The sequence below is a fragment of the Crinia signifera genome, chromosome 1 (assembly GCF_055691185.1).
Source record: "Crinia signifera chromosome 1, ASM5569118v1, whole genome shotgun sequence".
NCBI lineage: Eukaryota > Metazoa > Chordata > Amphibia > Anura > Myobatrachidae > Crinia > Crinia signifera.
In genome coordinates, this window is record NC_139217.1 from 262,862,345 (window position 1) to 262,877,735 (window position 15,391).

A 15,391-nucleotide genomic window follows, 5' to 3' on the forward strand; every position below is an offset into this window, starting at 1 on the left:
TTGTGGACGATACAGAACTGAGCAGAGTTATTAAATCATCAGAAGTTGTCACCACGCTTCAAAATGATCTTGACAATCTAGAGGAGTGGGCAAAAAAGTGGAAGATGAGGTTCAATGTGGACAAATGCAAGGTCTTGCACCTTGGGAGACATAACCAGTGTGCTAGTTATAACCTAAGCGGGGATGAATTGGGTAATTCAGTACTCGAAAAGGATCTAGGAGTCCAAATAGACAACAAACTAGGGCAGCGCTGGGCAACACCGGCCCTCCAGATGTTAATGAACTACACATCCCAGGATTGTTTGCATTAGTTTTGCTATGTGGTCATGCTGAAACTGATGCAAGACATGCTGGGATGTGTAGTTCATCAACATCTGGAGGGCCGGTGTTGCCCAGCCCTGAACTAGGGTGTAGTGCTCAATTTTCTATAGCAACAAAAAAGGCCAAATAAAAACTGTAGCGTGTATTAAAAGGGGCATGGAAACTAGGGATTCAAAAGTAATTATGCCTCCGTACAAATCATTGGTTAGACCGCACCTCGAATACGGAGTACAATTCTGGGCCCCACACTATAAAAAGGACATCATAGAATTAGAAAAAATCCAAAGAAGAGCAACAAAGCTTATTAGAGGGATGGAGAATTTAAGCTATGAGGAGAGATTAAGAAATCTGGGACTATTTACACTAGAGAAGAGACATTTAAGGGGGGACATGCACAATATGTATAAATACATTAGGGGCATTGGCCCCAGTACTTGTGTAGTTTCACGGCGCCACCGCGCGCACACTCTGTCTCTGAAACTTGGCAGCCTGCCAGAGGCTCTGTTTAACTGTGTGCGTGCCGCTCTAGCGGTGTCAGCTACGTTATCAGCGTAGCGCCGGGCAGCAGCAGTGCGCTGCCCAGGCGCTGACAGGTCACTGTGGTACTTGTAGTTCCACAGTGAAATAGGCAGCCCTGCGCACCGCTGACAACGGGGGCCCACACCCGGCACATTGCTACCAAAGGTAGAGTCCCCCATGCAGACGCTAAATTTAGACGCAAAAGCGTCTGAAAACCGGGCTACCTGCAAGCCGCTAAGAAGGGGGAGTCAGGATTCAGACGATAAAGCGTCTGAAACCAGACTACCTGCTAGCCACTACGAAGGGGTCGTGTCCCCCATGCAGACGCTAAAACGTAGACGCTTTAGCGTCTGAAACCCGGACTACCTGCTAGCCGCTAAGAACCCGGGGTTTCTGGACTTAGACGCTAAAGTGTCTGAAACCCGACTACCTGCTAGATGCTAAGGTGGTGGGGCATCTAAATTCAGACGCTAAAGCACCTGAATTTAGTTGGGTCTAGGGGTACATCTAAATTTAGACGCTAAAGCATCTAAATTTAGGTGGGTCTAGGGGTACACTATTAAAACCTGTCCACAATGCCACTAGTCAACGCAACAGCTGTCGACCTTGTAAATCCCACTATCCACGCCAACCCGAAGCGTGGCAAGTGCCTGCGGTACGCGTCCTACGACCTTTTCATACCCCCACTATCCAAGGAGTTGAGAATAGAAAGTGTGGCGAGCGCAGCGAGCCCGAAGCGTGGCGAGCCCCGCGAGGGAACGCGGATACCTTCACAGGTATCCGCGTCCCCTCGCGGTCTTCACAGGTGTCCGCTTGCTGCGCTCGCCACACTTTCTATTCTCAACTCCACGCCGACGTGAATAGTGGGGGTATGAAAAGGTCGTAGGACGCGTACCGCCGCCGCTCGCCACACTTCGGGTTGGCGTGGATAGTGGTGCTGTTTCAGGAACACATTCACACCTGCACACTCATACACCTGAGACAGTAAGATTAGTAAGTAAGTAAGATAAGTAAGGTTTAGAAGCCCCGTTTGTGTCCTGTTTACACGGTACATTTCATTACATTACAGCTAGAGTGGCACGCGCAGCGCTACTTTACATTACATTATAGCTAGAGCTGCACGCGAGCCTCTGGCAGGCTGCCAAGTTTCAGAGACAGAGTGTGCGCGCAGCGGCGCCGTGAAATTACACAAGTACCTTGGCCCCTAATGTATTTATACATATGAGCATGTCCCCTCTAAGGCACGGTCAAACACCCTTTTTTCTGCTAGACAGGAATCTAGGATGAGAGGGCACGAGTTTAGTTTAGAAGAAAAAATTTCTTTAGTCAGAATAGTTAAACTTTGGAACTCGCTTCCTGAAGAAGTGGTGTCGGCAGACACTATAAATACGTTTAAAATAAGGTTGGATAAACATTTATTGGTTAAAAACATCCACGGGTATGAATAAGTAACATAATCTGTCTTTAAAATATCGGAACATACTATACAACAAGGTATAAACTATTATAAACATAGGTTGAACTAGATGGACGCAAGTCTTTATTCAGCCTCACCTACTACTGTATGTAACTATGCTATGTGTTTGGAGAAAACATCAATTACCGTGAGTGGGGAATGCCCTCTTACGTTGATTTAAGTATCAACATATTCTTACACAGTAGAAATAGAAAAGATACCTTTATAGTTTTCCTTGACCCTCAATGTGCGATGAATGAGGTATGAGAGATATAGATATACATTTATAAAAGAAAAGAATCAGACAATTCCACATACCACATTTTTATTTTTTACTCTTTAACCCCTTCAGTGGTGGGTTTCTCTGGGGCAGGAGTACCTAAATAGGACAGGTTCTTCCTGTCCCAGAAAAACCATCCACTGATGGGTTAGAGGAGTCCCAGCGCTCCCCTCCTGTGACCCCCCCCCCCCCCCCAGCCCCTCCGCTCCAGCGGTCTTCAGCAGAGCTCCCCTGCCGCTGCAGCCGCTGCCAATCATAGCAGCACACTAGCCGGCAGCAGGCTCGGGAGGACTCGGACTCCTGAACACCGATCGATCGGAGTCCCCCGAGCTGTGCCGAACATCCCTGAGCCTGCCGCCATCTCTCCCAAAGTAATGGCGGCAGCATGGGAGCGATCGCCGGAGCGAAGGTATGGGGGGGGGGGGCACAACAGTGGAGGTGGGGAGGGAGCGGCCTAGTGGGGGTCACTGCTGAGGTGATGCGCTAGTGGTGCACACCTGTAGATTTGTGGCATGCCCGGAAATTTTCCAGGACTGCTCGCTGCGGCACCGCAGCTTGGCCCGGAAAATTTCCGGGACTGCCACGGAAGGGGTTAATAACAAAATTTGGTACTTGTTTAGTTTCACGGCGGCAGTTATGTAGTTTACGTAGTGCTGTATTGAGAATACCAATACAGCACTACTGCTTCTGTAGCCCTGAAACTAAAACAATGGTTAATATCCCCACTATCCACGTCATACCCGCAGTATCCACGTCGGCGTGGAGTTGTGTGGCGAGCGCAGCGAGCCCCGCAAATCCGTGTCCCCTCGCGGCGCTCGCCACTCTTTCGGGCTCGGTGGCTTGCCACACTTTATAAAATCAACTCCACGCCGACGTGGATACTGGGGGTATGATGTGGATAGTGGGGGAAATGTGTGTGTTGTGCGTTATACTTACCCTCCTCCGGCCCGGCCACAGCGTCCGCTGGGTCCCCGCGATCCATCGTTGGGTCCCCCTCCTCCGACAGTCACTGCCCGGCGCCATTGTTCAGTCCATCTCCTCCGGAACTGCCAGCGTACAATGTACGCAATTAGGCACTGCCAGCGTACAATGTACGCAATTAGGGTAGTGCCGCTGGGGGAGCAGGGAAACCATGTGATGCTCCCCCAGCGACAATGCTCTGAATTACGTACATTGCTTGCGCCGGGGAGTGACTGCCGGAGGAGGGGGACTGAAAGCTGCCACCAGTCGCCCGTGTGGATCGGCAAGTATAAAACCCACCCTGCTCCCTCTGCCACCCACCAGCCTGGTCCCAGTGTAGTTTCACGGCGGCGCCTGCTACGCTGAGAATGTAGCCTAAGCTACGCTGTCAGCGTAGCATAGAGCTGCCGCCGTGAAACTAAACAAGTACCCAAAATTATTTTATTTACACATTTTTTCATTTTCTGTTTATGTATATTACGATTAAAAAACACCTACTACAAATTTCCCACCAAAAGGATCATCACTGAATTTGGACACATCCACACCATATGAGGAAAGACCTTGAGGTTTGAAAGAATTTTGTCAAATCCTATAAAAAGGACATATTTTATTAACAAATTGTGGACAATATATAGTACTGTTTTTTTCAGTGTGCCACAGGATCACACTAATACTCACCTCCCTACTATTACCCGATTGACTGTCGACTTATTTTGTCTACCTTCTGTGTCCCTGTTTTCTCCACCGTCTGGTGCCTGTGAGCACTGCAACACCTAACAAGTTAACTCTAATCATAATACAGCTCCTGACAACTTCATTAGGTATTCATTGATAAGGTTTTGGTATAGATTTTCTTTAATTAAAATGTCTGTTGCCAAACACCTTTGATATTGTATTACATTATGCTTTACACTGTTACTAATTACACTAGACAACAAGCTTTTAGTAACATGGATGAAAGCTGCCACTTTCTGCTCACTTGTGTGCAGATTCAGAATACAACACAAACAATGTTATATATAAAAATAAAATAAAAAACACAGGGGAAAAAAAATGCTTACAAATGTATAATACCGAATTTCCGAACAGCAGAAACAGCCATCTGTATCTATCCTTTCTTTCTGAGATTGTCATAAGAGACTGTCTCTCATCAGATATTTGAAGCAATACAGGCTGATATCTGACAGCAGAGCAGTCACGCTTGACAAATATCCCAGAAATTCTTCTGAACAGACAGGGATATAGGCAATCCCTGCCTTCTTCATCTCCACAGCAAGGCACTCTCAGTCTGATAGCCGAACGAATCCCTGCACTGCTGAAATAAGCAACAGGGTCGCTCTGAGCAATCATTTTAGACAAGCAGAAGCCAACCCTGTGCTATTACTCCTAAATAGTGTATGGAAACACCACCCTGTCTCTCTCTCATCCAGCATTTGATACTTGTTTAAGATGCTGGAAAGCAGAAGAGGAGGGCGGTGAAACAAAAACACATGATTTCAGCTTTAAATGTATCCTTCTCTAAAAAAATCTCATAAATCAGATGTGTATCAGTAAATAGAAGTTCAAGGTCCAATTAAAGGTGGGAAGCAAACAGGAATTGCCAAATATAGATGCTACATAAAAAATTTAAATAATAGCAAGGGGGTTGTTGTGATATTGATACAAACCCTTTGAGGCAATTTTCCTGAAGACATCGGTAACATGTTTACTTAAAAGAAATCTCGCTAATGGAGAAAAATGTCTTCTGTGTCTAATGAAGGATTAAAATATCTGAATATATATCTATCTATCTATATCTATCTATCTATCTATCTATCTATCTATCTATCTATCTATCTATCTATCTATCTATCTATCTATCTATCTATCTATCTATCTATCTATCTATCTATCTATATATATATAGTTAGTACTTGTTTCCTAGCACGGCCACAATCTTAAGTAATTGTGTCCCTTAATTAAGGGACACGATTACCCCGATGGACCCGATTTCTTTTGAAATCAGGTCCATTTTGCCGGCTAGGAAACAAAAATCGGGGGCATCGCGTCGGTCGGGACCATTAACATTGGTCCCGACGCGACCGACGCGATGCCCCCGATATTTGCATTGACTTCAATGTTAAAAAAAATTTTAACATTGAAATCTTGTCGGGAACGGTAAAATATCGGGGGCATCGCGTCGGTCGGGACCATTAACATTGGTCCCGACGCGATGCGACGCGATGCACCCGATTTTTACATAGGATTCAATGTTAAAAAAATTTTTAACATTGAAATGGTGTAAAAATGTAAAAAAATGTGAAATGGGTCAATATGACCCATTTCACATTATAAATGTCCCCGTCGTCGCCCCACGATAGACGGCAACCCGAAGCGTGGCGAGCGCAGCGAGCCCGCGAGGGGCGGCGGTACGCGTCCTCCGACCTTTTCATGCCCTACTATCCACTAGGGCGTGGAGTGAGAATAGAATAGTGTGGCGAGCGCAGCGAGCCACCGAGCCCGAAGCGTGGCGAGCGCAGCGAGCCCCGCGAGGGGACGCGGATACCTTCACAGGTAAACGCGTCCCTTCGCGGGCTTCACAGGTGTCCGTGGCGACGCGGACACCTGTGAAGCCCGCGAAGGGACGCGATTACCTGTGAAGGTATCCGCGTCCCCTCGCGGGGCTCGCCACGCTTCGGGCTCGGTGGCTCGCTGCGCTCGCCACACTATTCTATTCTCACTCCACGCCCTAGTGGATAGTAGGGCATGAAAAGGTCGGAGGACGCGTACCGCCGCCCCTCGCGGGCTCGCTGCGCTCGCCACGCTTCGGGTTGCCGTCTATCGTGGGGCGCTGTGTACGCGCTTCAATTTGGGGGGGTTTGGAATTTTTTTCATTCAATCCAATGTAAAATTGGGTCCCAGGGACCCAATTTACATTGGATTTAATGAAAAAATCGGCTCAAAAATCGGTCGGTCGCGTCGCATGCGACCAAATCGCATGCGATGGACCCGATTTTTTTCAGCACGACCACCCCGATCTTAATCGGTGTGGCCGTGCTAGGAAACAAGTACTATATATATATATTATATATATATATATATATATATATATATATTTTATATATATATATATATTTTATATATATATATATATATATATATATATATATATATATATATATATATATATATATATATATATATATATATATATATATATATATATATATATATATATTCACATTTGAATAAGACAGATATCTGTGTGTAACGTTTGTAAATTTTTATTAAAGACCTGCATCTCACAAACATAATAAAAATAATTTAACATATACTATATTAAAGTGTGCCCCAAAGTAAGACTAAATCAGTCTTTTCTTGCACTCTACTGCAAGACCACATTTTCCTAAATGTATAATACCCTCTGGATCTAGCTACATTCCTTTTGGTGCTGAATTTATTGATGAAAATTTACACCATCATGTCGGTTTACATGTGAAGTGATAGCTATTGCAAAAAAATATTATTATTAAAATCCTTATTATGCAAAACATGTACATTTTCTGATCCATCTAGGTTAGTACTTTTCTAATTAAACAGAGTGACCCATTAACACAAATAACAAAATGTGGGACTGGTGTGACCAGGGTTGTAAGGTTGGTGGTGCAGTTATACAAGGGGGAATATCATGGGGCAGCACACTTGCTAACCTTGCATCAGAATAGCAGGGTTTGGATTGGCACAATGCGGACACTGCTACATCGAATCCATGCAACCTGTAGGTCTGGGGTAGCCAAATCCAGTCCTCGAGAGCTACCAACAGTTAATGTTTTCCAGATCTCCTCACAGAATCACAAGTGAAGTAATTAGCTTCACCTGTGGCTCTTTTAAAATGTGTAAGTGAGTAATGAGTGCCCGTGTGCAGCAGCTAGGTTGTCTGGAAAAGGTGAACTGTTGGTTGCTCTTGATGACTGGAGTTGGCTACCACTGCTGTAATGCGTACAGCCACTCCGAGAATCTTTAGGAACACTAACACAGCTTTCACACATCGGTGGCCATATAACCAAGCAATTATCCAGCGTCTGAAGCGCCGGGTTACTCAGCTGTGCGCGGTCAGACCCCCTTCACACAGAAGAGCAAATCTCCTGGTCTAAAATTTAGACCTGGACATTTGTTTTAATACACAGGTTTTTCACCTGTGTGAAAGGGTCAACCCAGATCTTAAACTCCAGGTCTCCGACCCTGGTCATTTGCAGGGTCGAAGACCTGGAATTTAAGATCCCGATTGACCCTTCCACACAGAAAAATGACCTGTGTATTTCATGAAATTCTCGGGTGGAACTGCTTCACCAGGGAATTTCATTTTCTATAAGAGTGGTGCAATCATACTCCTCTCACGGAAAATTACTTTATATGGCATATATAAATCAATTTGATTGAAACCTTATGGTCCATTTTGGAAGCTGGACAAAGTGCAGTTGTTTGCTGAAAAGTTTTTTATACATGCTTTAATTATAGATAATTATACTAGTATATATGGTTTATTATATCAATAACATGATTGATTTTTCATAATTTGTATAGGTGGCCGCCTAGTTTAAATTTCCATTTGTAAAACTAAAAATGGTTTGTTACTTTTTATTGAAACCATCCCAATCTGATCATTGTGTATGTGCATTCATTCATGGTGTATTACAACACATTTTTTTTTATTATTAGTGCAGTATCTCCTCCCCTTTTGGGTAGTTGGTACCAGTGATAGCAAACCCACCCAAACAATTTACTATTGAGTATGTATACCATAGACAGCCAAGCTGCTTTCACACTTTAGGTCATTATAAGAGACTAAAGCTGTGTACACACGGGGAAATATGATTGCAGGGGATATATTGCTAGCAATATATCCCCAGCAATCATATTGCTCAGTGTCTCCTTTTCATCAGCGATGAAAAGGTGACACTGCTACGGGGCGGAGGGGGAGCGCAGCAGCAGCAGACGCTGCTGCTGTCACTTTTAGGGGTATTCAATGCTCTGGCGAGCGCAAGGTAGCGAATCCTGTTTTGGATTCGCTGTGCGCTCGCCAGCAAATATCGCTGATTTTGAATTCGTGTGGCTCCCCCAGCCCACACTATTCAATGCGTCAGGGGCTCGCTGCCCCTGACTTCGAATACAGGCGAATGGTAGTGGGGAATGGTAGTGGCGATTCCTACCCCCCCCCACCCCACCCCCCCAGCGCGCACAGCCCGCAGCAGCAGTCCTCCAGCTCCGGCAGCCCCAGCGCTGACATCACCGTGCTGTGGCTGCCGGAGCTTAAAGTCCTGCTGCTGCGTCCCTGTTCTGTGGGGGCTCCCTGCATATGAGTGAGGGGGGCAAGCAGCAGGCGGCAGGCGAATATGGCATGGCGGAGGGAGCCCGCGCACAGCTCCCCCGCCTCTGGCCAGCCAATCAGCTGCAGTGGCGAATCCCCGTGTCCGTCCCCCCCCACACAGCCCGCAGCAGCAGTCCTCCGGCTCCGGCAGCCCCAGCGCTGACATCACCGTGCTGTGGCTGCCGGAGGCAAAGGTCTGCTGCTGCTGCGTCCCTGCGACATCAGTGAGCCCCCCCCCCCGCTAATCTCAATCAGCAGGGGAAAGTGTCATTGCGGAGGGGGCAGGCGAATGTGCAATGGCGGAGGGAGAGCACTACAGAACTGCTCCCCCGCCTCTGCTCAATGAAAGCAGCAGTGGCTGCTATCTGCAAAAGATTGGTCCTTGTCCCCCGCATATCTCTCCCCCCTCCCGTCCTGTCCCCTCACCTCCCTCCCCTCACCTCACGCCCAGGGCTGCAGGGTGCTGCTGGGGTCGGAGCCGCTGCACTCACTGGTCCCGATCATCGGGATCAGTGTGCAGTGAATATATGAATATTAATGAGCGGCTCCGGCTCCCGGCCCCCTGCTGGCGAATGTGTAAAAAAAAAAAAAAAAAATATTGTTTAAAAAAAAAAAAAAAATATTGAAAATATATTCATGTGCTGCAAGTATATGAATAAAAATAGCATGCCCTTTCATAGAAAAAATATTCTGATTTTTTAACACCAAAAAAAAAAAATAAAAACGCTTTAATTTCAAAGAACACATTACAGTTCACCTAAAAAAGATGACGAATGCTAAACGGAGACTCATGGCGAATTTCAATGGAGAATGCAGCACTCGAATTGAGTATTGAATACACTGTCGGCGAATTCCACTGAAAACCCCATTGAAAATCACAGGCGAATTGTGGAGAATCATTTTCGGCGAATCGGCAGACATTCGTGGTTCATTTATGGCGAATTGCCTCCATAGAATATGGCGAATTGTTTTTTCTAACAGAAAATTCGCCATTCAACCAGGGAATTGCCAGATTCACTGAAAAAAACGGCGAATCTGAGGCATTGAATACTGGCCTTTGATGGGAGGAGGGAGGGAGCAGCCGCACGGGGCTGGGGAGATCAATGCTGATCTCCCCGGCGCTGACCTCCAGGCACAGCGATCGCGGGGAAAGCCGCTGGTCGCAGGAGCATGCTCCTGCGACCATTAGGCAGTGCACACGGGAGCGCGCAGCTGGCGATTTATCGCCACTTGCGCTCCAAATCACTGGCAATATGGTTGCTCAGCGACCATATTTCCAGCGATTTCACACAATATTGCTCCCGTGTGTACACACCTTAACTGGGAACACACAAATTGCTGAAATACCATATAGAAATAAATCATTTTCACAAACAAATGCCATGTGCCCACCAATATCTTACCTCAATGTAGGTCTCATTATTACAGGCTTCAGTAAAAATGCTGGGTGAAGCACATAGATAGGCTTCCCCCTCCTCAGATACACACTCATCCCTCTCCAGCAAGCTCAGCAGATAGCGATCTACAACAAGGGGAAAAAAAGGAAAACATAAAATCACATCACATGCAGTAATCTCCTCACTCTCTTCACTACATGACTGATCCTATGAGGAAGACTGGGGAAGCTCCTTCAGAAAGCAAGTCACATAGGGTAATAAACCAGGGTTGCCGACTTTCACAGTCTCCTCTCCGGGAGAATGTCAGCATTACTTCTGGGGGCAGGGCCTGATGGAGAAATCATCAGTCCCTGCCCCCAGTGAGGCAAATACCGCAATATGCGGGTCTCCGGTGAGGGGGTGGGGCTAAATATGCATGATTAGCATATTTAGCCTCACCCCTTCCGCCGAAAAGCCGCGAATCGCGGCAATTTATAGCTTCTACCCACAGGTACGTTAGGGCGCGGAAGGGGGTCTGGCGGAATCCGGGAGGGTGGCCCACCTTTCCGGGGGGCTGGGAGGGGGACCCGATTTTCGGGATCCTCCCGGCCATTCCGGGAGGGTTGGCAATCCTGCAATAAACATTATCTTAGATCAGGGCTCGACAAAACTCAGACGCCAGGTCGCCACGGCGACCAGATTCTGCTTCCTGGCGACTAGATTTGCCAGGAACAGGATCGCGCCAGGCAGAGACAGTGGTGGCTTCCGTTAATGCTGGGCAGAGCGGTGGACAAGACAACCCACCCAGCTCCGGCTCTATCTGGGCCGCCGCGTGGCTATTTTAAAACTCGAGGCTGCTGCTGCTCATGAGCTGATCGGAGCAGTTCGGCAGCCAATCAGGAGTAGGTGCAGTGATGGCTCCTGATTGTCTGTTGGATCGTGAGCTTCCTCAGGTTTTGAAATAGCGTGCCGCGGACCTGATACAGCACGACCCGTGTCCCCCCCTGTCATCTTTAACAGTCAGGAGCGCGGTACATTGGAGCCGCACGAACGCTGCTGAGCTCCAGACTGGCCACAGGGCGGGACCTGTCTGTCAGGAATTCGATGCTGCCGAGCTGTGGGTGAGGGACAGGGGCCGTTTACCTGCCTCTGTGTCCTGACTGCCGCTGCTCAGCTGAGTTATAAATGCGCTCCAGCCACTACACTGCTAAGACTTCCAGACTGCTGGGTAAATGAGGGAGAGGGGGGGGGGTTAGGATGTTGCTGCTGGCCAGTGAATGAGGGGGAAGGGGGGGGGTTAGGATGCTGCTTCTGGGTGAATGAGGGAGGGGGGTTGGGATGCTACTTCTGGGTGAATGAGGGGGGGGGTGTTGGGATACTGCTACTGGGTGAGGGTGCACAGTTAGGATGCTGCTGCTTGGTTAGGTGGGTACAGTTAGGATGCTGTTTGGAGGGGGGGGGGGGGGGGGGGGACAAGAGGCTGCTTCTGAAAGGACCCCTGATGTTTGGTATGGGCATTATGGCGTGTGGTATAATATGTAATAGGTATTACGGTGTGTGGCATAACGTGTAATGAGCATTATGACATGTGGCATAATATGTAATGGGTGTGTGACGTGTAATAGGCATTTCGGTTTAAATTTTTTGTGTGCGCCTTCAGTGCGCATTGGCCCTATTTGTAGTTTGTCTGACTCTTTCATCCTGGGTACTAGATTTAAAACAAATTTGTCGAGCCCTGTTTCTTTAGTATTAACAGACTGACAATATAAAATGTCTTTCTGCAATTTATACACAGCATACATATATTTAAAATTCAATTATTTTTGAAGTAAAGTTTAGTTATTTAATGCAACGTTATCTACTTCGATCTTTTTTTATTTTTATAAACAACTACCCCCAACTTCGATGAAAGTAATGCTGGCCACACATCAGACCAACTTTCCTCCAACCATTCAACTAGTTGGTTGGATGGAATAAAAACCTGGAACTGGATAGAAGCAAATGTCATTTGTAATTAAGTCATTTGTTTCTCAAATCTGAAAATGGACAACAATTGTCACTCAGACAATGTACTGTAGTTGGACCTATTTTATTTAAACAATTTCACTGAATGTTTTTGTCCATTCCTCCTGAGTTTGTGAGCAAATTGCTTATTGGCATTTGCCCTAATACAGTACCAGATTTTCGGTCCAACCAACCAACTAGTTGGATGGTTGGAGGAAAGTTGGTCTGATGTGTGGCCAGCATTAGTGTCTGTCCGCTCGGAGGTCATCCATAGGTCAAAAAAAAAACAACCAACAACACTATGTAAAAATTCTCCTGGCATAATTGGCAGATAGCAGCTAGAGGGAGGAGACTCCACAGTGCAGCTCTGCGCTGGGAGTAACCCCTCCCCGTGTCTTTTCTCACTGTTTTCCAGTCGGCGTAGACTCTTGCGTCCTTTGGCTCTTGGTGTCAGGTCAGAATTGCGGATGGCACGATTTATATAGTATTGCTTGCGTTTAGTGGAAGAGGTCTTCTTAGATGGAGAGCTTGGCAAAGGGGAGAGGCAATCTTCAATTAACCTGATTAATAAAAAAAAAAAAGAAGAGAAGGACATGAAGAATGAGCTAGGTAATTTATATAGCAAATTATACAAAAATGATGGCCTGTTATTTTTGTTTTAAAAAGGAGGGTCATTTGCAAACGGGCCTATACAAACAGCCCTAGAAATATGGAGAAAAAGATTAAAGGACATAAGGAAACTACACAGCAAACAAGCTTTAGATCAGTAGTTACCAGTATCACATACACAAAAAACATCACATACTGTATCTAAAAGCACAGGTGGAAAATTCTAGGCACCCAGAATCCTCTGTATATACAGATTCAAATGAGAAGAAAAGCTAATTTATATTATTTCACAAACACTTATGCTGGCGCCCAGTAATGGTTACAGTGTAAATGGAAGACAACCAACAGGCTGACGCCAAATGGTCGACATGCACAAAGTCATCAGTAACAAAAAGGTACATGTGAAAATTGACAACGTGAGTTTTTCTTTGTTTCTGCCTCAATATGTATATTTCATTACTTGGCCCCCAAATTAGGGTAAAAAAAATAAAAAGCATTGCAAGCACAGACCACGTCCCCAGGGTCCCGCATTTGCCGTTTCAAAAGTTGTGAGGTATGTACAGTACATACTGTATGACACATTAATATTGGCATTTGCCCACAATCTCAAACTTTTTCCACATAGAGCGAGACTACTATGCTTTAATAAACATTATGGAAATGTTATGGTCGTTAACTGATCAAGTGCAATTTAAATAAAATTAAAAAAAAGTAAGTTTTTGGGGTTAAATACAATGAATTGCTATCTTATGTTTAGAGTGCATAGTGCTTCTGCCCTTGTCTACATCAAGTTGCATAATCATACTCCCAGGCAACCTACTACACACCGTGCTATTAAAATAGCCATATTTAACAAGCACCTTTCTGTGTGGAAAATGTATACATTTCAACATTATTCTGATATTTATAAAAGGCACAAAGAACAATAAAACATACACTATCCTGAATTTAGGAGGCACTTCAAACTTTTTTGGGTGCTTAAAGTAAGGGCCAACCATCGAATCAATTCAATTGTTGATCTGATCGTGAGTTCCTTACTTTAAGTGCCAACAAATATTGGGTCCAGACTCACAAAGCAGCTAAATCAAACTAAAATCAAGTGTCAGCAAAGTGAAAGTCCCATTTGTGCACAAATTTCTGCTTGCCACTTCTGGAGTGCCAGGGATTATCACGCTCCAATGACAGGACAACTGAATTGCTAACATACGGCACTGTCCAGAGGGCCATTGGACTGCCCCGTGTTGTGTACACCATCTCAAGCAGCACCCATTTTGTGTTTCGAGCTGCAATTCAAAATAATACCTTATATACCCAGGGCCGGCGCCACCACTAGGCAGCTCTAGGCATTTGCCTAGGGCGCCGGCCACTGGAGAGCGGCACTTGGACGGAGCAGGTGCACCTGGAGCCAGGTGAGGTGAGCTGCAGCAGTGCCCGAACCCACACCCCAGTAGAGTGACCCGGCGGCGGTCTCTCCTTACGACGCTGGATAGACTGTCACCCAGCCCCCCCCCCCCCCCCCCCCCCCCGGCGGCGCAATGCACTGCATCATATGATGCTATGATGGTGCCATGATCATCCGGCCGACGGCGGTCTCCCCTCACGCCCCACCCCCCCGGTGGAGTGACCAGGCAGCACTGACCCGGCGGCGCATGAACCCCCCCCAGCGTCAGAGTGGTGGCGGGGTGCCCCTTCCCCAGCAGGTGAGCAGCGCCTAGGGCACCGACTAGCACCGGCCCTGTATATACCACTTATAAAATAATGTAGATGAAGGAAGACTACACACGTTGATTAAACACATTTTTGAAGTAAACAATTCTCAAAAACAATTCTCCTCCATACAACATACGTTGCATTTAGCCATACAAAAGCTCAGCTTCGGATTCAGCAAACCACACCAATTCATACAAGCCAATCCAGCTCACTTACTCAGTCAAATGATGGTAAAACCAGCCCAATTAAGGTTCCCAAATTATTCCCAACCCTTGTGCTTTTAGGAGGAAAGCTGCTCTAAACAGGGACTATTCTTCACAACTGTAAAGCAGAATGAAAAAAGCAGCAACTTAAAAAATATAAAAGCTAGGCAATAATCCTGTGAAACACCAATCCCAGTCTAGCTAAATCCTGACTTCAGATAACATGCAGAATCCTTTTAAAAGTGGAATTAAATAATAGAATACAAACGATTAGTGAAGAAGTCAATTAACTTTCCATTAATGCAAGAACAATTCTGGGTAAGAGCAGAAAATTACCCAGAAGCTGCTAACCGACTAATTTTGTGGAAAATCCATTCCAACATCCTTAAACATTGATTTTAAACACAGAAATAAAACAGAAATTGTTCTGAATTGCAAGTTTACACATTTCTTCTCACCGACTAACTTTTGTGGGCGACAAGCTCAATGGGGACACAAAACAATTAAAATTGCTCTATCACAGTGGTTCTCAAACTCGGTCCTTGGGACCACCCTTGATTATGTGGGCTGTATTCAATGAGAATTATTCTCCGTGCATGGTGA

At 46.1% G+C, this 15,391-nt stretch overlaps 1 protein-coding gene across 2 annotated transcripts in view; it reads right to left on the bottom strand.

Moving 5' to 3' along the window:
- R3HDM4 (R3H domain containing 4) overlaps positions 1-15,391 on the bottom strand; it is an 84,847-nt gene that overhangs the window by 33,378 nt on the left and 36,078 nt on the right. For both annotated transcript variants that reach the window (XM_083182163.1, XM_083182170.1), the window contains exons 2-3: positions 12,672-12,826; positions 10,290-10,408 (exon numbers count right to left, since the gene is read on the bottom strand). In XM_083182163.1, the coding sequence (XP_083038289.1) occupies positions 10,290-10,408; positions 12,672-12,826 (274 nt within the window). The remainder of the gene's footprint in view (positions 1-10,289; positions 10,409-12,671; positions 12,827-15,391) is intronic.